The 24036-nt window shown below is 41.7% G+C and overlaps 1 protein-coding gene across 2 annotated transcripts in view; it reads left to right on the top strand.

Annotated features, from left to right (window-relative positions):
- Positions 1-24036, top strand: part of apbb1 (amyloid beta (A4) precursor protein-binding, family B, member 1 (Fe65)) — a 110672-nt gene that overhangs the window by 10871 nt on the left and 75765 nt on the right. The window contains exons 2-7 of one of the 2 annotated variants that reach the window (XM_079860639.1): positions 12595-13372; positions 22207-22397; positions 22490-22546; positions 22629-22705; positions 23042-23102; positions 23183-23329. In XM_079860639.1, coding sequence (XP_079716765.1) covers positions 12604-13372; positions 22207-22397; positions 22490-22546; positions 22629-22705; positions 23042-23102; positions 23183-23329 — 1302 coding nt within the window. In that variant the 5' untranslated portion in view covers positions 12595-12603. The remainder of the gene's footprint in view (positions 1-12594; positions 13373-22206; positions 22398-22489; positions 22547-22628; positions 22706-23041; positions 23103-23182; positions 23330-24036) is intronic. The other variant, XM_079860640.1, reaches the window with a different exon arrangement.

Below are 24036 nucleotides of genomic sequence, written 5' to 3' on the forward strand. Positions count from 1 at the left end.
AAAATAAATAAAACGAAAGTAAACGGCACACTCTAAAAAACACTGGGTTAAAAACAACCCAATTTGGGTTGTTTTTAAACCAAAGGGCTGGGTAAATATAGGATGGATCACATGTTGGGTTAATTTTACCCAGCATAATGGGTTGATTCATTTGTACTTTTGTACTAGCGTTTTTTCTCTTTATTTTTTTATTTTTTTTATTTTTTTTCTCATACAGTAAATAATGTTTACGGATTCACTTGAATCCTCTAAACTAAACCTCCACACTAAAACTCCACACAACCACTGGTTTGTTTGATAATTCGTAGACCAGAGCAAGAGAGCGAAAGCAGTTTGCCATCAAAGCGCGGCTTTTGGAAGTCACCAAAGAAGTGTGTTTTTGGTTGCCAGGGCAAGACAACCCTGCACAGATTCCCAAAGAACCCAGCGTTAAAGGAGAACTCCGGTCAATTTTAACATTGAGCTCATTTTTTTGTACATTTGGAGTAGGGATGGGCATTCGATTAAATTTTCTTAGTCGATCGTCGGGAGAATTAACGATCGACTATCGATTAATCATTAATATTTTTATATTGAAATTCATTATTTCTTTAACTTTTTATAAATTAAAAATGCAATGAAAATACAAAAATACAGTTTGATTGTCCTCGATGAGATCTTTATTACAAGAAGATCAACTTGTGGCAGTGAAACTGGACGTTCGGTAGCCTAGACTTGAAGATATGCCCTGCGGTGCTCTAAAACAGCGGAACCTGCAGCTGCGAGCCGGCGTTCTACCCATGGCCACTTCATCCGTTTTCTGTGATCGGATAGCTATCCGATCGTGAAAAGACCAAATGTAAATGCCCTCCGAAACGCATTCGAGACGGATTTAAACCCGATCGCTCAAACCACTTCAGGAGGAGATCTGAGACGCATTCCAGACGAAACTGGACAAGTGTAAATGCATCTGGTTGTTGAAACCACATGTGTAAATTTGACTTATCCCAAAAATGCTAAGAAATAAACGTGTGAGAGCGTGTTATAGGCTATATGTCATGTTATAGCCAGATATGACGACGCTACTTCAACACGCATCACCACAGATGAGCATCTATTCATCAAGCCAACGTGCAAACTATCGCAAATCAAAGTGAAAGTCATTCATCAACACACAATCATCTTCATTAAAGAACCGAAATGATCTTACCAGGGCTGTTGCCGCAATATCTTGTTGCGGTCTTTGATTTAGAAATTTTCGCTGATGATGATCAATAAAAATGCAGCTCATATCAGTTGCTTTCGGTGACGTGCAACAATTTAAATATGCATGTAGCGCGGGAATTCAAGATCGGACTTATATCCGTTTTGCTTTTGCAAAATCACATTTATGTGACCAGGTGTAAATGGAATCGTTTTGATAAATCAGATAGCTATCCGATCTGAGAAAACGCATGAAGTTCCCATAGAACTTCTGCACCAGTCTACTGATTTCTGTTGAGAAAGATAAGCATGTTGACATGATCTGAGATCAGATGCGACCGCAACCTGGTGACAGCCAGTCCAGCCGCCGAAAACACCCGCTCTGAGGGGACTGACGTTGCCGGGATGCACAGGTACCTCCGCGCTAAAATTAATTCCATTGCTTCAAGACTCACACTACGCAACGCAACCTGCATTAGTTTAATCGATAACAAATAAACGTGATCGACGAAATTCTTAACGATCAATTATCGATCGTCGATTAATTATGCCCATCCCTAATTTGGAGTGCTGTCAATACAGAGAACAACTACAAAAATCGGTGTTGCCTACACAGAGTTATTCTATTTTTAAAATTTGCACCCTGTTGACTTCAATAGGGCAAGTACTAAACCTGCTTTTAGGCTCTTAACATCCTTGATGTGTCATTACAAGTGCACAGAAAATGTGAGTGATTCCTTCAGAGTGAACACGAGTGAATCTGACTGCAGTAGATGTAAAAGATATGTATAAAAATGATGTTATTTAAGCCAGCGCAAATACCTGTTTACATCCTGTTTTTCGGTTGAAGTCCAAAGTAGTCGATCGCCGAGTTCACGCGCATAGGTTTAGTTACCTATGATCACGCGCGTGAACTCGGCAATCGACTACTTTGGACTTCAACCGAAAAACAGGATGTAAACAGGTATTTGCGCTGGCTTAAATAACATCATTTTTATACATATCTTTTACATCTACTGCAGTCAGATTCACTCGTGTTCACTCAGAAGGAATCACTCACATTTTCTGTGCACTTGTAATGACACATCAAGGATGTTAAGAGCCTAAAAGCAGGTTTAGTACTTGCCCCATTGAAGTCAACAGGGTGCAAATTTTAAAAATAGAATAACTCGGTGTAGGCAACACCGATTTTTGTAGTTGTTCTCTGTATTGACAGCACTCCAAATGTACAATAAAATGAGCTCAATGTTAAAATTGACCGGAGTTCTCCTTTAAGGGACCAGTGGATGGAGTTTGTTTTTTCAGAGCATCATCAACAGAGTTGTGTAAGACTGTTTGTTCCCTGCATTTCGATGATGATTGTTTTATAAACAAAGCCCAGATCGACGGATTTGCAGATCGTCTAATGCTTAAGGATCGAGCAGTCACAATGATAAAGGTTCGCGGTCGGTCGTGCGTTGGAACCGCGTGGTGAGTAGGGTTGGGTATCGTTTCATTTTTAGCGATTCCGATTCCGATTCTGCTTATCGAATCCGGTTCTTATCGATTCTTGTTTCCGATTCCAATATTTTTTGGAGGGAGAAAAAAAAGGGCAAATACTTGAAGAAAAAATATTTCTACCTTTTATTCTTGCCAATTTTAAGCAATAACCAATAAAATGGCTAAAGTGAAAGGAGTCTCTTCATATAAAGGTGTTGATTAGCCTACATTATTACTCCAGCAGTGTGGCAAAAAATCGACTGTTTTTTTTTTCTTTCATTTAATTATTTATTGAGTTAGACTTGAGAGATTCGGTCAAAAACGGCGAATCATTCATTCACTAAACAAGTATTTATGAGACACTGAATTAATAGTGTTTGAATTAATTATTCAAACTATTTAAAAAAAAAATTGACTAAACATGTTATTCTGAGTAGTTGTCTGATGTATGTAATCGTGATCTCCATTTTAAACAAAACAAAAATGATTTTAAGCCACATAGATTCCTGAATTAGGGACCGTTCACATATGGAAAAGCACGGCCGCGCCGCTTTCTCCTTCTTTCCACAAGCGCTTGCGCTCCTGTGGCGTCTGTCGTTGCTATGCAACCCAACCATTCACTAGCTACTAGATATATTTATGGAGATGAGAAATAAAAACCCGCCCTGTTCAGATATGATCAGCTGTTCAGCCGAGCGTTTGATGTTACAGAAAGGTCGGTTGGTTTTTGTCACTTGACCTGCGCACCGCTTGCGCCATTCTGAAAAGTTGAGATTTTCATCTCGATGAGGCATAGGTGCGCGCGCCTGCAAAAACGAGTGCCACGCACCGTATGCTCGTCGCGCCCATGGCCCATGACGCTTCTATTATGAACGTGCTTGCCGGGCGCCTACATTTGAAATAACGGATAGTCAGGAATCGATAAGAGGAATCGAAATGCGTGCGTCTTATCGAATACCCGGTTTTTGGGAATTTGTTACCGGTTCTAAAATGGAAGCGGTTCTCGATACCCAACCCTAGTGGTGAGTAAAACTGCTTCAAATGTCTCTGTGTGTTGTTGTTAGCTTGGCGCATTAGCACAGCTTTAGGTTCGCCCACAAGGCCCGCCTCCAGCCGCTCGTTTTTTTCCGGAAAGACTCGGTACAGCCTATCTTTCTTTTATAAATATAATAAAACTAAAGACTTTTTGGAGATATGAAGGATGCAATACTACTCTATAGGTACTCAAGATTAACGAGCATTTCACCCCCCCTTTAAGCATTTCCCAACCCAAGCCGTCAAACCTACATCATCAGAGAAGGAACGCCATTCTAGACCGGAAGTAACTTTTCAGACTTTGATTAAAGATTACGACGGCAAACAATTTTTTTCTGTGTATTAACTTGCACGGATAAATTTTTCACCACAATCCAATCCAATCCAATCCAATCCAATTTTATTTATATAGCACAATTTAAATAAACACATGGTTTCCAAAGTGCTGCACACAAAGATACAAATACAATAATAATAAATAACAAACTGAAGCATAATAATACAATGGACTCAATAGATAAAGTAACAAAATTTAAAATTAAACAACAAATAAATATAAAATCCTTAAGATAAAATAAATCAATGAAGTCAACTTCCTACTAGGTGTTAAAAGCCAAAGAAAAGAGGTGGGTCTTTAGGTGGGATTTAAAAACAGACAGAGAGGAGGCCTGTCTGATGTGCTGAGGCAGACTGTTCCACAGTTTTGGAGCTGCAACTGCGAAGGCACGATCCCCTCTGAGCTTCCGCTTTGTTTTAGGCTCTCTCAGGAGCAGCTGATCTGCTGACCTGAGAGACCGGGAAGGAGTATAACATTGTACAAGCTCAGAGAGGTATAGCGGGGCAAGACCATTGCAGGATTTAAAAACAAAAAGAAGAATTTTGAAGTTAATTCTAAAATGAATGGGCAACCAGTGGAGTGAGGCTAAAATGGGGGTAATGTGCTCATGTTTTCTTGTGCCAGTTAAAAGTCGAGCTGCAGCGTTCTGTACCATCTGTAGCCGAGAGATGGTCGACGCACTGACCCCCACATACAGTGCGTTACAGTAATCCAGCCGAGTGGTTATGAAAGCGTGGACTACTGTTTCAAAATGCTGTCTGGAAAGAATTGGTCTTATTTTGGCCAGCTGCCTCAGGTGAAAGAAACTTGATTTCACGACAGACCTGATCTGGCTCTCAAGTTTAAAATCGGGGTCCATCTTCACCCCCAGGTTTGTAATTGTGGGTTTCATGTACTGTGTTAGGGGACCAAGATCTGGCAGGGGGGTTCCAGTGGATCCATTAAAAACCATCACCTCTGTTTTATCATGATTAAAATTTAAAAAGTTAAAAGACATCCAGGCCTTGATGTCATCCAGACATTTCAGTAATGCAGTAACAGAGCTGGTGTCATTTTTCTTAAGAGGTACATAAATTTGGCTGTCGTCCGCATAACAGTGGAATAGAATCCCATGCTTCCTAATTATGGAGCCAAGCGGGAGTAGGTAAAGAGAGAAGAGGAGAGGGCCAAGCACTGAGCCCTGTGGGACCCCACATGAGAGGGGAGCAGAGGATGACACAAAACGTTCTATCGGCCAGGTACGACCTGAACCAATCCAATGCCACACCTCTAATACCCACCCACTGGTCCAGGCGAGAAATTAGGATATCGTGGTCCACTGTGTCGAAGGCAGCAGTTAAATCTAAAAGCACGAGAATCACAGAATCACCAGAGTCTGTAGCTAACAAGATATCATTAAAAACTCTTAAAAGTGCTGTTTCAGTGCTATGCAGGGATTTAAAACCAGATTGGAAAATCTCGAGAATATTTTGGTGTTCCAAAAAGGCCATTAATTGACCGTAAACTACTTTCTCAATGATTTTTGAAAAAAAAGGGAGTTTAGAGATGGGTCTGTAATTGGAAAAAACAGCAGGATCTAGCCCTTGTTTTTTAATCAGTGGCTGCACCACTGCATGTTTAAAATTCAAAGGGACCACACCTGAGAACAGACTACTGTTAATGACTGAGGTAACATAAGGACCTACAGTAGGGAAGATCTCCTTAAAAAATCGCGCAGGGACAGCATCATTTGGAGAACCTGAGGGCTTCATATGACCAACAATCTCCTGTACGAACGACAGCGTCACAGGCTCAAACTGGTTAAAAATAGCAGAGCAGGTGACAGAGATTGAAGGGTCATACGCAGAGGGGGAAATTAAAGCCCTAGTAGAACAAACCTTATTGATAAAAAAATGAAGAAAATTTTCACAAACAACAGGGGAGGACTCCATACTGACAGATTGTGGGTCATTCAGGACAGAGTCGATAGTCTTGAACAAGATGCGAGGCTTGTGGCAGTTTGACACGATGATTTCCGACAAATATTTTCTTTTAGCAGCTTTCACAGTAATTTGATAGCGTCGCCAACAGTCCCTAAGCATTTCAAAAAACACCTGCAGTTTGTCCCTCTTCCACCGGCGTTCAGCTCTGCGACACTCACGTCTAATAGCCCGGGTTGCGTCATTCAACCAGGGCTCAGATCTGATTTTTGGCTGCCTGGTTTTTAATGGAGCCACAGTGTCTATTACATGCTTACAGGTGGAGTGAAACCATGAACTGAGCTCCTCAGTAGAGGAGACAGTCTCAGTAAAGACGCAGCTAAGATTGAAGGCAGTGGAGAACTGAGCGGCAGTGGAAGGGTTAATAATACGACAGCGCCGAATAGCAGCAGCAGATCTAACTGTAGTATTACAGGCAAGAGCAACCTCGAACAAAACGGCCATATGATCAGAGAAAGTTGCATCACATATCTCAAGATTAAGAACAGGCAGACCATAAGATAAAACAAGATCAAGTGTGTGTCCGCGTTCTTGTGTAGGTCCGGACACAGACTGTACAAGATTAAAAGAATCAATAAGGTTTAAAAAATCCGTTGCCATTGGCTTATCAGGACAACATACATGAACATTAAAATCACTGACAATAAGGACACGGTCATATTTAGGCATAATTTCAGCCAAAAAAACAGAAAACTCATTTATGAAGTCCTTGTTGTACTTCGGAGGTCGATAGACCACGGCACACAGTACGATGTGAGGGTGACCCAGCACAAATAAAGTGAGTTCAAAGCTGGTAAAAGAGGATGACGGAGATTGCAGCTTACACTTATAAGAACTCTTAAAAAGAGTGGCTGTACCTCCTCCTCGACCCGACATCCGAGGTGAGTTAAAATAACAGCAATCATGTGGTAATAGTTCAATGAAGGCGCTGGACTCACCAACAGTCATCCACGTCTCAGTCACAAAGAGAAAATCCAATTCTCTGGAAGTGAAGAGATCCTTTAGAATAAAAGTCTTGTTCGCTAGTGATCTAGCGTTCACCAGACCGAGTCTGGCAGGAACCGGTGGATCTGCGGTATCAGCTGTCCGGGGCGTCCGACATATAGGCCGCAGATTGCAGTGATTCACCCCGCGCCAGCGGGGGTCGAGGAGAGCAGGGACCGCGGGCCTGAAACCCATCATCCGGGCCAACGACAGGTATCAGCCAGGGGTCGTCAGGTTCCAGTAAGCGCCGGGAAATAAGGCCGCCACGCACGCCTCCAAACTCGGTCCAAGGAGCAGAAGAAAGGTCCACCACAGAAGCCTTCAGCCTCACCAGCCGACCGCTACGTCTACCCCGACGACGGGTGCACTTACGCCGAGGAAGTGGGTGCGGGAGGCGGCATAGGTGAGCAGGGATTCCCGCCAGGAACGGGGGTAAATTCCCACGTCCAGAATGATCCGACTTTACTAAAACTTCGGCGTAAAGTCGTGGATCCAGCAGTGTTTGGCGATTGTACACCAGCAGAGAGTTGACATTCAGAGCAACAAGTGATACATACAGCACAAACACACAGAGCGCAAGCAGAGACAGACGGCAGGCCACACACACTGGCGCCATCTTAGTCTAGATTCAAAAAACTCAATGAGAGTTTTCTCAACACAAGACTAGTAATATGCGCTAACAAAGTAAATAGGGTCAATTTTGATTTCAGTTGGACTTTAATTTAGATTTATACATCATCTGAAAGCTGAATAAATAAACTTTCCATTGATGTATGGTTTGTTATGATAGGACAATATTTGGTCGAGATCAACTATTTGGAAATCTGGAATCTGAGGGTGCAAAAAAATCTTAACATTGAGAAAATCTCCTTTAAAGTCCCTATAAAGTCAAAATTAAGTATGTGTTCTGAGTTTGTCACACCACAGAAAAATGTGTTATTAGCCACCCAGCCAAATTTGAATAATAAAAAAAGCCGGCAAGTACATAAAATAAGCGATCAAAATCTTGAAAAAATGGGCAGTAGTCTCTGCTCTCAAACGCTGGGGGCGTGTCCGCTGGCTGCGCTGAAACCACGCCCACTCAACTGTCACCGCTACAGCCGGAATGGATGCTCCTAGCAGCTTAATTGGTTTTACAAAGCCATACATGTTTTTAATTGTAAATATTTTTGATAATTGTAATTATCGCGGATGTATCGCCTGCGACAATAATTAATGCGATATGGCTCAGCTTGTCAGTTAACTACGGCTCTGTGAAGTAAATGCCGATATATCGCCCAGCCCTAGTACTGACAGTAACTCACGAGCGGCAAACTGATGTGAATGTGCTGTATTTATATTGTTAGGGGCGGGGCCAGCCTCAGGGGCTCCAGTGCGTCAAGTAGGGGCGTGTCCAAGAGCTCAGCGGCTCCAGTGCGTCATCAAGTAGGGGTGGGGCCAGGAGCTCAGGGGCTCCAGTGTGCCCCGCCCAAAAAATCCGGAACACAGCAATGGTGAAAAACTGTTTAACGGTCTAACTCCACAATTCAGTACTTCACAGTTCATAGTCTTTGTAATATGTTTTAGCAATACATTTCTAACATTTATAATGTGTTTAGTTTTTTTTTAGAATTGCCTTTACAGGGACTTTAAAGTTTTCATTTTATGTTGGCGATTGTGCTGCATTCACTCACAAAAAGAAATGTTTTATATATTTACAGTAGGACATTAACAACATTTTTTCATGGAACATGATCTTTACTTAAGATCCTAATGATTTTTTGGCATTTTGGCAAAAGAACATCGATCATTTTGCATACTATGTATTGTTGCCACAAATATACGTGTGACTCGTGACTGGTTTTGTGATCCAGGGTCACAATTGTTATGCAAGGCATCAGGGATTTCCATCATGCGAAAAGACAGACGCTAATGAAGGTGACTCACATCGCGATGCCCCTGTATGTTGCTTTGCATAAAATTAAACAATATACAGAACAATATCTAACTTTTATAGATCAAATAAAATGTACACAAACCTGTATTTTACCAAAGACATGCAACAATTTGACAGAGCTGCACTGCTCTCTCCTGAAGAGGTCGCCAAAAGCCCGCGATAAATAACTCAACCACTGGGATGTTACGTTTGACCCAGGATCTGGGTTACACAAAAACTACCCAAACACTGAAAAAAATAACCCAAAAAAATCTACCCAAAAGCTCAACCCAGGATTTGGGTAGAAAAATAACCCAAGATTTTTTTTTTTTTGAAAATAAAAGTCATTTATCTGTGCATGTCAGAAATCAATAGGCACAGTAGGACAAATCGCCAAAACTATTTCTAAATGTCAAATAATGTTCATTGTCTATTATTTTATTTGCACCTTTTATGTCTTTCAAAAAACGCTTGTCGCTAACTAGCCACCAGGGTGGTTCCCTCAGGAACGCTTTCCCGGTAGGAACTCTGAAGTGATGTAAGACATGCTTGTTGTTGTGGCTTTTATTTTGACGGCGCTGAGAACGCCAGCCTGAGCTCACAGCGCTCGCATTCTTTAGTTTAGTTTCTCGTTCATTAGTTTACGATCTGATCTGTCTAACACGTTATTTGATAGAACTGCAGAACAAAGAAAGTAGACAGTATATGGAAATCGGATAAATTCAGGAGAGATGTCACTCCTGTAACATTTGATTTTTGAAAACAAAAATTTAAATAAAATGGATATTTACATTCACTTAAAGGGTACATAACATGCACAGTTTCACCTAATCTCATGTTAATCTTGAGTACCTATAGAGTAGTAGTGCATCCTTAATATATCCAAAAAGTGTTTAGTTTTATTATATTTATAATAGAAAAATACAGCTTTCCGATTCTCTCCGGAAAAAGCCGAAGTCCTGGAGGCGGAGCTATAGAGTCCAGCGGTAGTGCTTGATTTCCAGCAAAAGACATAAATCTGATCCAGTTGTACTTACATGAATGGGGTCTTTTATCACTGGGACCGCTCCACGTTTTAATAGCAAACGATTTGCAAATCCAGCGTCGACCTGAGCCTTGTTAATAAAACATTCGTCACTGAAATGACCAGAACACACAACCGCACTTGGTACACTCCGTTGCTGCCCCGGAAAAACAAACGGCATCCACTGTTCCTGTAACACTGTGTTCTTTAGAAAGCTGGACACGGTAAGCTATCCCTCACATCCAAAAACACACTTTTTTGGAGACATTCTTGAACAAATCCTATGCAGCGCTGCCGATGATTTCCTGTTGAAGCGCGTTGATGTGCGCGGTCTCGAAAGTAAAGTGACGCACATTCATTGCGTTTTACCGTGATGAGAGTTCCGTGTCTTTATTAAACTCAACACAAAATTATTTATCTGTCATCCACCCTCGATTAATTGGAATAGAATGTTTTTATTACTTATCCGCGCACTTCGCGCAGCAGCAGCACTATAGGGTTTGAGAATGGACACATGCGGTAACCGCAACAGAACCGTCACGGTGGAAAAAGTGTATCTGACCATGACTGTCTGTCCGAGTTTTGTCGAGAGCCGGAGGCGGCACGGAAATTGACGGAGGCGGCCGCCTCATAATTCTCTATGCAGGAAAAACCCTGCCATCTGAAGGTTTTTTGTCAGTGCTGAGACAAATCAGGGTATAACATCCCTAGCTGTGAATAGTGTAGGATATTTGTAATTTGTAGTGATTACAATTTAGCTCAAAGGAATTATTAATTAATTTATAGGGAATTCAAAAGAGTCACTTATTACAACCGAGCAAATGACTCGTTCGCGGTTCATTTGAACTGGCTGTAATTATCAACTCTGCAAAGGATATAAATATCTGAACTATAGTGAAACACTATATAGTTAGCAAGGTAACTTAGATCAGAAGTTTAAGACATTAAATTTGTAAGCACAATAACACAAGTAATATTTCTCTTTAAAATACAAACAAGACTTTATTGATTATTCTAACACATACAACTAATATCTAACACAGACACACACATTCATACGCGTTGCAGAAAGAAAGAGTAAGGAAAGATTAAGTTTTAAGAGTGAGTTTAAGAGTGAGATGATGTAATCCCAAGTTTCTATGCACTTATAAAACACAACCTGAATGAACCATCAATCATTAGTTTAACCCTTTTAGCATTTCCTAGGTTATTAAATCAGTATCAAATACACCAGTTCAGTTTAAGAGTCTGGAGGCAGTACTTGCTTGTCTTTGCTTTTGGGGATTCCCTTTTTGTTGCGTGTAAAGGGTTTTCCCGGTCCGTTCGATGGCTGGTCTCCGCGTGCCTGATGTCTGGGTCACGTGGTCAGTCACGTGGCGTGCTGGCGGAATGAAAGTCTTTGTTTGAAGCTGGCTTTGCAGAAGAAACGTGGCTCGAAATCTTGTCGCAAAACTTAACTTAGAACCGAGACTCACAACGGAAAAGAAAGGAAACTAAGAAAAGAAAGGAAATTGAGAAGAGTAGATGATGGCTTGAATGAAGCTGTTTAACCCATGTTCTTCAGATCTTGATTTGGGTTATTTCGTCTGCGCGTTTTACATGGTTACTTGTCTGTCTTAGATCTTCATCTCCCGCTGCATTTTTGGTTCTGCACTAAAACTCTAAACTTTGTTCTGGTGTTATGATTTTAAACTCAAATGTCCGCCCAGCCTCCTGGATCAGTTCTAACCAATTAGACACTGTCTTTATTTAGGAGGTGGCGTTCTCTTCACTTCTTATCATAAATCAAGCTTATCTGTGCTCTCCTTACTCTCTAAGCTCTAGCAAAGAGTACAGAGGCCACAGCTAAGACATTATTACTATTATAAGAATCCGAAACATTTTCCACAGATTTCAATCAAGCCATCCTTTGAATTAAGAACATACGATCATATTGATATGAAACACAACACATTTTCATTCAAACATCTAACAATTATAACAATTACATGAATTGTATGGCATCTAAGCATGTCAGATACACCCATCTATTGTAGGAACAATATAGAATCATGTCGTTGCATGATGCTTGATCTATAAGTCCATTGAAAATTGTTCTTGAATGATTTTATGTATGTTATAGGTAAAATCTCAGTTCTGTGGTTTGAAACGATTTTACACCCTGAGGTCTATCAGAGGTCCTTAAGGAGGAGGGGTCTGGAATGTTGTGGGCTCGAGCAGCTCCTTATGTTATCTTGATCGGGCTGAATTGTGCTATCTCTGAGCCAATCATTCTTTTCCAAGCTATCTCACATTGACCAGTTCTTCCTTTAGTTGGGCTCATCTTCTTTGAAGCTTGCATGGCCATAAAGTTCTTAGCTGGGGGTTTTCGTTGGTCAGCGGAGACTGGCTGGCTGGAGCCTTCTTTTATGGCTCTGGGGTTGGTGATTTGGTGTCTGGAATGTTCAGTTCTGTGAGAAATTATGTTTGAACAATTCACCTGGAAGATTCATTTGTGTTTGTTTCGCACTCAATCCTACAATAGTAAAACTGAAATGTAAAATGATTTACTCCAGTTTTAGTGCCCAGGATTTAGCATGTTTTTCACAGTGAGTTGTGTGTGAAATGTTCATGTCTTTGATGGCGTTACAGTAAAGGTGTTTGTGTGTTGTTGTTTCAGCTCTGTGTCATGTCTGTGAAGAACCCCTCAGACCTGCTCAATGAAAACACGTACATCCCACCTTCACTGACCCTTGACGTCTGCTTATCTTATGAAAGAAAGTTGGGCCTGAAAGATACTCCAGGTTCAACCTCTTTCTCTCCAAAGAGTCGACATAACTACGCCAGCACAACCTCCATCCAGCTCCTCAAAGGCATTATGGGAGGACTAGAGAACGATGATGCGTCCATTCAGCACCAGGAAGATGAATGGAGCAGAAATCAGGAAAATGAACATAGTCTTCCAGTCTCTGAGAGCAACACCAAGTGGATGAAGGAAGATCAGAACCAAATATGCAAGTTAGCAGAGCAGCAGCAGCAAGACCAGAATCTCAACCTGGTTGAAAACAAGAATGAATCCACAGATAGAAACCCAAACCAGAACTCACAGCGGCGAAATGAAGAGAAGAACAAGACCCTGAAAGCGCTGTGCTCTGACCTGCAAGACTGGGCGGCTGATGAACCTCTTCTCATTTACTCTTCTGCCGCCATGATGGAAAACAATCAGGAACACCAACAGCAGACGAGAGACAAGGAAGCTGAAAGAGAGGAAGAGGATGTCTTGAATCCCAGTGTATGCGTGAACACTGACGCTGAGCTGCAGAAGAGAGCCGGCGAGGGTGGCGGCAGGAACGCTGGTCTGCTGTTGAGCCGGACCGGCGTGACCAGTGACGAGGACTCCAGCTGCATGTCTCTGTCCCAGGGCAGCACTGCGAGCAGCACCCCCGACGGAGAGCCAGGTACAGCACACACACCAGCAGATGATCCCAGAGAAACACCCTACACCAGTGGTTCCCAACCTTTTTTTGTCTGAGACCCCCTTTTTCCCAAGAAAATATTTCAGGGCCCCCTTCACATTTAATGATGATATCACTAGGGGTGTGACGGTTAGTATATAACTGTGAGACCGATGGTTATAGTTCAGTGGTCTTCACTATATTTTTCATGCGAGCCGCACTGATAGGACAAAGTCAGTAGGAGAGCCATTTTACCGCAAAGTATAAAAAGTTACATCCAGTCATAAATACCATGTCTGCCTATCAATCTGTCACCCCTGAACAATACAATATGCAATGCAATAAATACAAAAGGGTGAAAAAAAACATTATGATTTATCAGTCAAATTTGTAACTGAGACAAGATGATTTCCTTTAGTGAAAAAACCAAAAAAAAACAAAAAGGGGTTTCCAGAAAATATTCATCCCAGAATGACCTTAAGTTATTTTTTTCTACATTAGCCCATCTTGTAGGCCTATCTAACCAACCAAGAGCACATGCAGCGTTAAGAGATGGAAAGACCGCCATATAACTGGCATCTCTGCAGAGACTGGATATTTACATGCACAACTTTTGTTTCAGTCGGACTGAATTCATTCCGATTGATGAATCTGAATGTATTGTAGTTTACATGAACGCTAAACATCGTGATGTGATACATGATCGGGTTGATGTGCGTGTTTATAAGTAAAAAGATTCAAATCGGAATATGAACATATGAACCGTTGTGCCGTGCTGTTTGTATTTATCACGCAGTAAAAATGCCCAAAACCAGTCACCTGTATGATAATCTGAAACAAGGACTGGTGAGCCGTTGTCCTGCTTCACTTCACAGATGCTGAGTGAAAGGAGAATTATAGAATGACAGGACACTCATTTATGTGACACTTTATTTATCAGGAGAACAGCTTGTTCGGCGCGTCATATACGTCGTCCTTTCAGTTTCGGTTTTCAGTCGATCAAGTTTTTTCACGTTCTCTCGATAAACCATCCCTTTCAATCCGATCGAAATTATTTGTAATAGAGCTGACACTTTTAGTTTTTAAAGGGTTATGTTAAAGCCCTACTTGTTATTAATGGTTTTATGAAATATCTCTAGTGAATGCATTATCATATCAACGTATTATATTTACCGCCATGCGAGCCACAAATTAAAGCTTGGCGAGCCGCATGAGGCTCGCGAGCCGCGCAATGAGTAACACTGTTATAGTTGAACACCGTCATTAGAACTCTATAACCGCCAAAACCGTGTTATTAAAATATTTTTTACAAACATTTTTTTATCATAGAGAATGTTTAAATACTAGCCTAATTAAAAACAATTGTTAACAGTCTGTGTTATTAATGCTCTACGTCGTTTCCAACTGTATTTAATTCTTTGCCAAGTACCCCCTGACCAACCGCCAATCATTTGAGATAGAAATAAAAGCTATGACTATGATATATTGATGTGCCATCATTATGAGATTTATTAAACAGATTAAAAACATTTGCAATAATAAACATTAGCAATAAACATTTGCAATAATAAATTAATTGTAAATCGTCAGACCAGATTAAAAACATTTGCAATAAACATTAGCAATAAACATTTGCAATAATAAATTAATTGTAAATCGTCAGACATGATTTTTACCACTTCATTAATTTTTGCTTTGTATAAAGCCTTTCTTTAAAACGAATTTCATTTTGTAGAAATTGTATCTTAATTTTAATAAATGTTTCATCATGTATTTAATAAATAAAAAGCAAATATCAGACAATATAATAACCGTGACATGGAGGCGCCGGTGCGCCGCGTTCACTTGCATAACTAGAGCGCATCTCATCGTAAATGAATGAAACTCACCGTAGGCCTATGCCTCATACATTAGCTTAAATATCTTTGCTGCATCCTTTCTAGAACAGACAAGGGCTTTCTTGCGGCTCGCATCAGCAGAGCATTGCATCGTCCATAGACAATCAGCGGATGGCGGGCGGGTGCGGCTTTGAAATTTGGTCAAAAAACGTTGGTGAGTTTTGTGATGCGGTTGCGGATGAAATAATACCCCATCCGCGTATCTCTATCGATAACAACATTGAACACTACACAAATGTGATTTTTTTAATTTTTTTTATTTAGGCGATCAAGTAGCTAATCAGTGTCTGCTCGTTTAATCAAACTAAGTTGTCCTATAACAGACGAACGTCGCAACCCCCCCCGACGACGGTTATGTTAGGAGCCGTCACATTTGACTCACGTAATAACCGTCATCACCAATTCTGAAACCGGCACACCCCTAGATATCACTCTTGTAAGCTTGCAGCAAGAATGACAAAAAAATTAGTTTTCAAACAAACGGTATGTTTATTACTATCTACCTTATTCTGCTCTAAACAATGGGCGCTGCCATAACGACGACTCCGGTTCCATACTTCCGGTTCGTAGCGCTTGACCTGTACTAGTAGCGAGAGAAGTTCAGTTTTAACGCTAACCACTCTAACTGTTTACTTTATTGAATGCATCTGATACGGAATCGGACATGGGCATTCTCTCCTTCTTATCTTATGCTCGAAACACTCAGTTTCTAAAAAGTTTGAAATCTTCTTTGAATTGTTAAAACAAATAACAACAGCACATGAGGAGCTTGAACTCATTCTCTCGCTGCTAGTACAGGTCAAGCGCTATGAACGGAAGTAGGCAACCGGAGTCGTCGTCATGGCAGCGCGCATTGTTTAGACTGAGCAGAATAAGGTGGATAAACAGATATATTTATGCAAAAATAATAGTCTATATTAAAAATACAATAACAAAAACATCAGTAGGCCATTTGTAATTATTTATTTACTCCTAAGTAGCCTATAAATTGGCCCTATTTTAAATGAAATAACAAAAATATCAGTATTCACATAGGAAAAAAAAGAATGAATAGGCTATTTCAAAATGAATGCTGTCTGGGACCTCAATACTTGAATGTTATAATATACTGCATGTTATTTTTGAGGCTTGAGATATCAGTGTGAGGATTGCTGCTGGCAGTGAGTAATAATTTGGTCAATACGTGGAAAGATCTTTGACAGGGCAAGATGCATATCATCCTCAAGGGTCAGCCTGGCCCTGTATTTGGTTTTAAGGGCTGTCATGGTTGAAAACCCAGCTTCACAAAGGTAGGTGGTGCTGAAGGGAACCTGTGACAGACTGGGTGTTCTTCTGCAGTTTCAGACCAGAATGACTCCAATGGGACCTCACTGAAACCTCAGGCTGGCATCAGAGGATATTTCTATAAGCTCTTCCAGAAGTCTTGATGTCAGAGTAGCTGGAAGCTTTGCTTCAATGTTCTCAGTGAAGGGGTTTCTGACACACAGAGACTTGCTCCTCAGTTAGAGCTGGGAAATAACTATAAGATTTCTCCAGGACCTTTGATGGCAAGGTGCAAACATAAACACTGTGGTGCAGCATGAACGAGTTGAGGTTTTCAAAAGGAAACTACACATGTGGAAAACCCATGTCTCCTCCGGAATCAGTGACATGTTCGAGCACACCCATGCATTTATTGCAGACAGATATTTGAAGACACTCAACGTCAAATAACAGTGCTCTGTTAAGCCTGTTCATTTCACCGAATATGTCTGAAAGGTAGCTGAGTTGAGCGAGCCATTTGTCATCGCCCAAAAATTAATTTCTTCACCGCTTTATTACCACGAAGTCGCGCAGAAAGCTGATCCCGCACGTCTTCTGACATTGTTGCGATGCGACGTTTGACTGTATTATTTGATAATGGTTTGTTAATATGAGTATTGTTATGAAATATCATTATAATAATTTGTTGCTATAGCCTATCTGAACATTATACTTTTAATGCTAATCTTTTAGAGATGAACTGATTGATCAGCTGGTGACCGGAATTGGCCGATTTTCACATGATTTTCAGTCTGACATATGCCAATTTTATGCCAGTCAAATGCACTAGGGCGCCGCATCATTAACATCGCGCAACATCAGCATCACACGTGCACACAGAACGCACATGTAGGAAACCTTGTGAATTACGGCCGTTTGAGACCGCAAGCGCGAGCACCGCGAATTGTTTTTGGCGTGCATGTTCAATGAGTGCATTCACACCGCGAGCAGGGAGCAGCGCGTGAGCGTCAAGCAGGTGCGTCACGTGAGCAGCAGTGAAGCGGAGGGTTTCGGCGCAGAGTCTATTTTTGCTGCGCGTCTCATGCTCAAAGTGAAAGCACACTTTTGATGGACAAAATAAATATGATTTCACACTAAAAGTACCTAAAATGCACATAATTTGCATGTATAGTGTGTTTTAACAAGAACTAGAGTAGGCTATGTCAGAAATCAGAAAGACTCAAAGATATTTATAGAAAATGTAGCCATTTAAACTTGTTTTTATTAATCAGTTTGGGTAAAAATGGTGTTTTATAAAAAAAATATATAGAGAAAATAAACATTTGTGTGTGCTGTAAAGTTTGTAAGGGTGATTAGGGGATTTAAAGTCTTCTAATTTCGTTCATGCCTCAGTGTTTCTCCTGCTTTCCTCCTCAGTCTTGTTGGGAATGTTGAGGCTGTTTCATCCGATTTAATACTAATTAAATAATCAAGTGATTTGTGTTTTGTAACAGAAAGGTTTCTGTCAAACTGAAACGCTTCCCACTGGTTGTCGCAACGCTGTTTAATATAGTGTCCGGGACCGGGAGTAAACGCAACTCCATGCTGGGCCGTGTTAAAACAACTAGTGAAACAACTGAAAACAGCGCTATTTGTTACTGTACTGGCCGAGAAACCGCTTCAGATGATTCAGTGACTAAGCAGTCCGAATGAATCCGAATAGTTTTAGACCGTTATGCAAGCGCGTTTAGAATCGAACCAAAAGAATGATTCATTCACGAATGATTGGTAGCCTATCGCTGGTTCAGTCGACATAAATTCGGGACACATATAATAACTGCTGAAATATTCGCACGTAAAACGTTTCTCAGGTAAAACGGAGCAAGTATCAAACTGAATTAGCCGCACCGCCAGGAAAAGAGGAGGAGGGAGGTTGGTGCCGTCGGGCCGCATGGAGATGATTGGCGGGCCGCCAATTGAATAGCCCTGCCCTACACCATAGTGGGATCCAGCTCCGCTGATCAGATAAAAGACATCCGCTCAAACCACAGGTAGTTCCAGACATTTAACATTTGTAGTGTATACGCTTATCTGACACATCCCAATAACCCTGGGTTTAAAATATTTGCCATTAATGAGGGGCTTTAAAATGACATATTTGGAAAGCTTCAAACTACTGTTCGCATTTGTGTATTATGCACATTCAAATCGACCCAACCGTTAATTCCTCTGGTTGTGCTATAGGATGATGCAAAATGATATATAAAATTTTGTTTTGTATTTTATCTAAAAATGAAAATAAAACTGAAGAAATAAAGTGTAGTCAGCTTAAACTATGTGTTGTTCACTAAACCTCAAACAACACACCAAACAGATTTTTGGGAATCAAGCGTTTGGTTGGTCAGATAACGAGTTTTGCACAGTTGTTGCTATGCTATGCTGCCTGTGACTTACAGTGGTTTTAATGATGGTGATAAAGAATATCTAGCTCTCAACTGTAGGGTTGGGGACCAAAACCCGGTACCGATATGAAACCGGTATTTAACCGGACCAAATCACAATGCAGATTTCGGTGCCTCATTTCGGTGCCACATGCCTCAGCTGTCTGTTGAAATATTTGCCCTCGGGTTCTCCGAAACGAATGCAAGCATCATCACAGCATGTGATTGCTAGTTAACCCTCTGAAGCGTACGATCGTTAACACCGCTGTGATTAGAACGTTCAGATCGAGTGATCATCAACTTCTAAATTCAAATCTGCATTTGCGCGTTGGCCGGTGCGTTAGCTCAGCGCTGTTATATAGCCTATCACAACTATTCTGGGTTTTCAACCACATAAGGTTTATTTTAGGTTTCAGACATTCAAATACACAATTATTAGCAAAACACCATTTATAGTTTGTAAAATACACACTGATGGCTATGGAAGCGGCAATAACAATCCTTTCAATCATAAATTGATGACGTGTTTAGATACACATTGTGTAGGTAACTATAAAATTTACTCTGTTCTTCTCACACTTCACTGGCCACTTACTTTCATATATTTCTGGAGAAGTGTTGTAAATCTGACAGTTACAATTCACTGAACTGCGGTGCCGGTGCGTACTATGGCGCCCATTGTGCTTTATAGATCAACTAACATGAATCATGATCATTATAAAGGTTTCTTAAATGACAAACCACATTCACTTACATGTATTTGAGAATAAAAATATAAGCCAAAGACTGACTGACATGTAACGCAACCAATCACAGTTCGTTGTCATGTTTAGTGTGAAAATGTGAAGTCTACGTCCCTACAATAAGCGGCGTTGTAACGGGGTTTAGATGTTATGGGAAGAAGGAGGCGGGAACCGGCGAACATTCAACATTTTTAATAAATAAATAAACAAATACAAAATAAAAGTAAAAGCCAGCAGCCCCTCACGGACGACTGCTGGCAACACAGAACATCAAATAAAACACAGGCCTGTCCTCTCTCGCTCTTCACTGTCGTCGCTCCTCCTTTATGCTTCCGCTCCTCCGTGAGAGATGCGAGACCGGTGCGTCGCGCACGTGTCGCTCATTATCAATCGCGCCACCGGCCTCGCGCCGTCCTCCCACGGCCCTCGACCTCGTCGTGCTCGCCACATACCCCCATCGCCCCTCGCAGGCCGGGGGGCACCCATGCGACTGCGCCTACTCCCCCCCCCCCCCCCCGGGGGGGGACCGATCACAGCGGCTGCGGTACCTGGGCTGGGGGTATGGACAGACGAGGTGAGGGAAAAGGAGACGGAAGCACGAGGAGCGACAGAGACGAGAGAGGGGAGAGAGGAAAAAAAAAAAAAAAAAAAATTCTTGATCCGGTTCCCGGACACACTGCCGCTCGGTCCTCAACCAGCTGAGAGTCACTCGCGGTGCCATGCGATGGTACTGGACATCCGTTGGGGGGCGGCTCGACGCTCCTCCGCCTCCTGGCGGACGGCGATGGCTCCTCCTGTCGAGGGCAGCCGGCAGCGAGCCTCCCGTCCCCTGCTCCGCCCCCATCATGGCCGACGGCAACAGGCTCCGGCCCACGGCGAACGGGAGCGCAGCCATCCCTCCTCGACCCAGGAGGACGGCAGCGAGCTCTCCGTCCCACCTGATCTTCTTTCGATCCAGCACCATCGCCTCGGGCAGCAATCGGCGGCCGTCGCTCCCTCGTGCTGCCCGACCTCCTCAGCACCGCGATTCCTCCCAGCAGCGAGGGCTCTCCGACAGCGTGTCCCTCCTTCTTCCCGGGTTTCGGCACCAATGTAACGGGGTTTAGATGTTATGGGAAGAAGGAGGCGGGAACCGGCGAACATTCAACATTTTTAATAAATAAATAAACAAATACAAAATAAAAGTAAAAGCCAGCAGCCCCTCACGGACGACTGCTGGCAACACAGAACATCAAATAAAACACAGGCCTGTTCCTCTCTCGCTCTTCACTGTCGTCGCTCCTCCTTTATGCTTCCGCTCCTCCGTGAGAGATGCGAGACCGGTGCGTCGCGCACGTGTCGCTCATTATCAATCGCGCCACCGGCCTCGCGCCGTCCTCCCACGGCCCTCGACCTCGTCGTGCTCGCCACAGGCGTACATCTAATAAATTAATAATTCAAGAACGTTGTGCAAGTTTACTGCAACAATAGAGCCGCGAACTTCACATACTTTTGAAAATCCAGCCTTCAGCTGATCCTGATGAGTGCTCATTGTCTCAGTTGTAAACATGACGGCGTTCTTCTTACTTGAGGGGTTTCGCATTACGGCATTTAAGGGGATGCGTTCTAGAATAACGCTCACCTTGTGCAGGACATGCAGTGAGTCGGGAAAGGTGTCGTATTTGGCCAGAGAAGGCAAAAAATGTGAAAAGAATTGCAGAAATTTAAAGCTGGTTTGTAGCATACCAAGAGTACAGACTACTTTGCTGTTATTAGAATACTATTATTAGTGTAGTGTTAAATTATTGTAGTTGGGTTAGGTGGCTTAGTTTTTATTTGTGAATTTATGATGTAAATTTGTTGTTTTGTATTTAGACTACTTTTATATATATACTTTACAATTTTAATATATTAAATTAAGACTTTTTTATTTAAGTTTTTTTAAATATCATTCACCATTGTTTTGAAGCTCTTTTTTTAAAAGTATCGGTTCAGGCACCGTTTAGGCACCGGTACCATTTTCAAAGTATCGATTCGGCACTGGTATCGCAAAAAAAAGGAAAAAAAAGCTACCCAACCCTACTCAACTGTTTGTTATAGGAACTGTTGCGATCAGTTAAGTTTCATTCAATGTTTTCCCCTTTTACCTGATAACCAATAATATCATGGCGAACATATAAATACTCAAGATTTCACGGATTATAGGATAACAATGGACTAAAATAACAATGAGCATTCTGCTCAAAACATCATATCTACTACAGCAGGCTCATGTTGTGTCTGTATACAGCTGTGCCTCTGTACAGCTGTGCCTCTGTATAGGAAAAAAATACTTCTAATTAACTGTTTAGTCCATAGCGACCATACTGTTTTTTTGTGAGTAAGCTATTGAGAACTATTGAAATCCATATTTGCAAGGCGTTTTACTGCCAGGTGTAAACAGCCATCTGCCTCACCTGACAACTTTTGATCAGATCACTTGAAATGTTAATACCAGGTGTAAACAGGCCCAAAGAAACGTTTCTTTGTTGTAGAGTCCTATTGGGATGGCAGTGCGTTTGAGACAGACACGGACCTGCCCGCTGGCTGGATGCGAGTGCAGGACACATCAGGCACCTACTACTGGCACATACCCACAGGCACCACACAGTGGGAGCCGCCCGGGCCCCTGGAGGAGAGACCCGCTAGCGCCTCGCCTGCGCTCACACCCGCTGACGGGCCACAGGTGCACACACTTATTAATATCACATCAGTATAAGGACTGTTGTAACCCATGTGAATGCTTATGCCTTTAAACATGAACACATTTGTAATTAGATTACATGGAACGGTGTTTCACAACCAAACACATTGAGTGTTGAAGAACTCTGGCAGGTAGGTTCATAATGGTGTTACAGACGTACAAACACCTTATTCTGTTTTTTTAAGTCCATATAATGCTATTTTTATTGCTCAGAAGGAGGATATAGCTTCTGATGAAAGTCTGAAGGAGTTTGAGGGAGCGACTCTACGCTACGCCTCCATCAATCTCAGGTACAAGATCAATCAAACATCACACTGAGCATGACACAGTATCACGGCACAAAAACATTTATATGGCGATGCATTTATGCATTTCTTAGACGCTTATCTAAAGCCACTCACGTTAAGACTCCTGAAGGGGTGCCCAATCCTGTTCCTGGAGGAAGTTCAGCTTCAACCCCTGATCAAGCGCAGCTGAACCAGCAGATTCATATCTTCAGGAACACTTGATATACAGAGATGTTTGCAGGAGCAGGGCTGGTCCTGAACTCAGCAGGATTGGGCTCTAGTGTTTGAGCTACTGGAGTATTGACCCATCTCTGTGTGTCATCATCTTGTTGTGTGCAGTTTTTCTCAGTCTGAGGAGGAAGAGGAACAGTCTTATGTCAGCAGTACCGAGGGGGCGAAGGTAAACACACTGATGACTGAACACATACACATCATCTAGATGTTGGTGTTCTTCATGCTTGTGTGTGTGTGTGTTTGCAGTGTTTTGCTGTGCGATCTCTGGGCTGGGTGGAGATATCAGAGGAGGAAATGGCTCCTGGCAGGAGTAGTGTTGCCGTTAATAACTGCATCCGACAGCTGTCCTACCAGAAACACAATCTCGACGACACGGCTGGCATCTGGGGCGAGGTGGGTGCATATGTCTGGAAATTGTTAAAATTTGAATGGATGAATGATTAAAACAGACATTGGCTATGTTTGGTAGAACTTAGACATGTGACTATCAAATTTTCATATCACAGTAATTGCTGATGCTTTTGTCATGTATTGAATTAAGCTACAAAACTTAAGTGTTGTCTTCCTATGTTTATTAACGTTTTGTTCTTAGGGATGGGACGGTATGAAAATTTCATATCACGATTATAGTGACCAAAATTATCATGATTATCAATATTATCATGTGGTTTTTTTCGGACCCTGCGTCCATTACAATGGATATCACGTCAACCCCTTTTTTTTTTTTTTTTTTTTTTTTTTTTTTTTTTTACTTCTGGAGCTTTTCACCTAGTTTAAAGCCTGCAGTCCATGAGATTGGACGTAATCAAATGGCAGTAAAGCTCTGCATTTAGTAATTATAAAAAAAAACCACTACATTGAAGAGAAGCATGGCAGCACTTCACTCCAAACACAGAAGCAAGCAACATTTTCTATGGTTTTATTTCAATTTTTTGATATGTTTGCCAGTATTTCATAGTTTGTATGTAAAATAGAAAGATTGAACTTATTAAAGTTAAAAATCGATTGTAGAATTGCAAGTTTTAAATCAGGATTTTTTCAAATGTGCTGTCCATTAGAATGTACAGTGGATTCAAAAGCCTATTACTGAAATCACATTC

The sequence above is a fragment of the Squalius cephalus genome (genome assembly GCF_949319135.1).
Source record: "Squalius cephalus genome assembly, chromosome: 24".
Classification (NCBI taxonomy): domain Eukaryota; kingdom Metazoa; phylum Chordata; class Actinopteri; order Cypriniformes; family Leuciscidae; genus Squalius; species Squalius cephalus.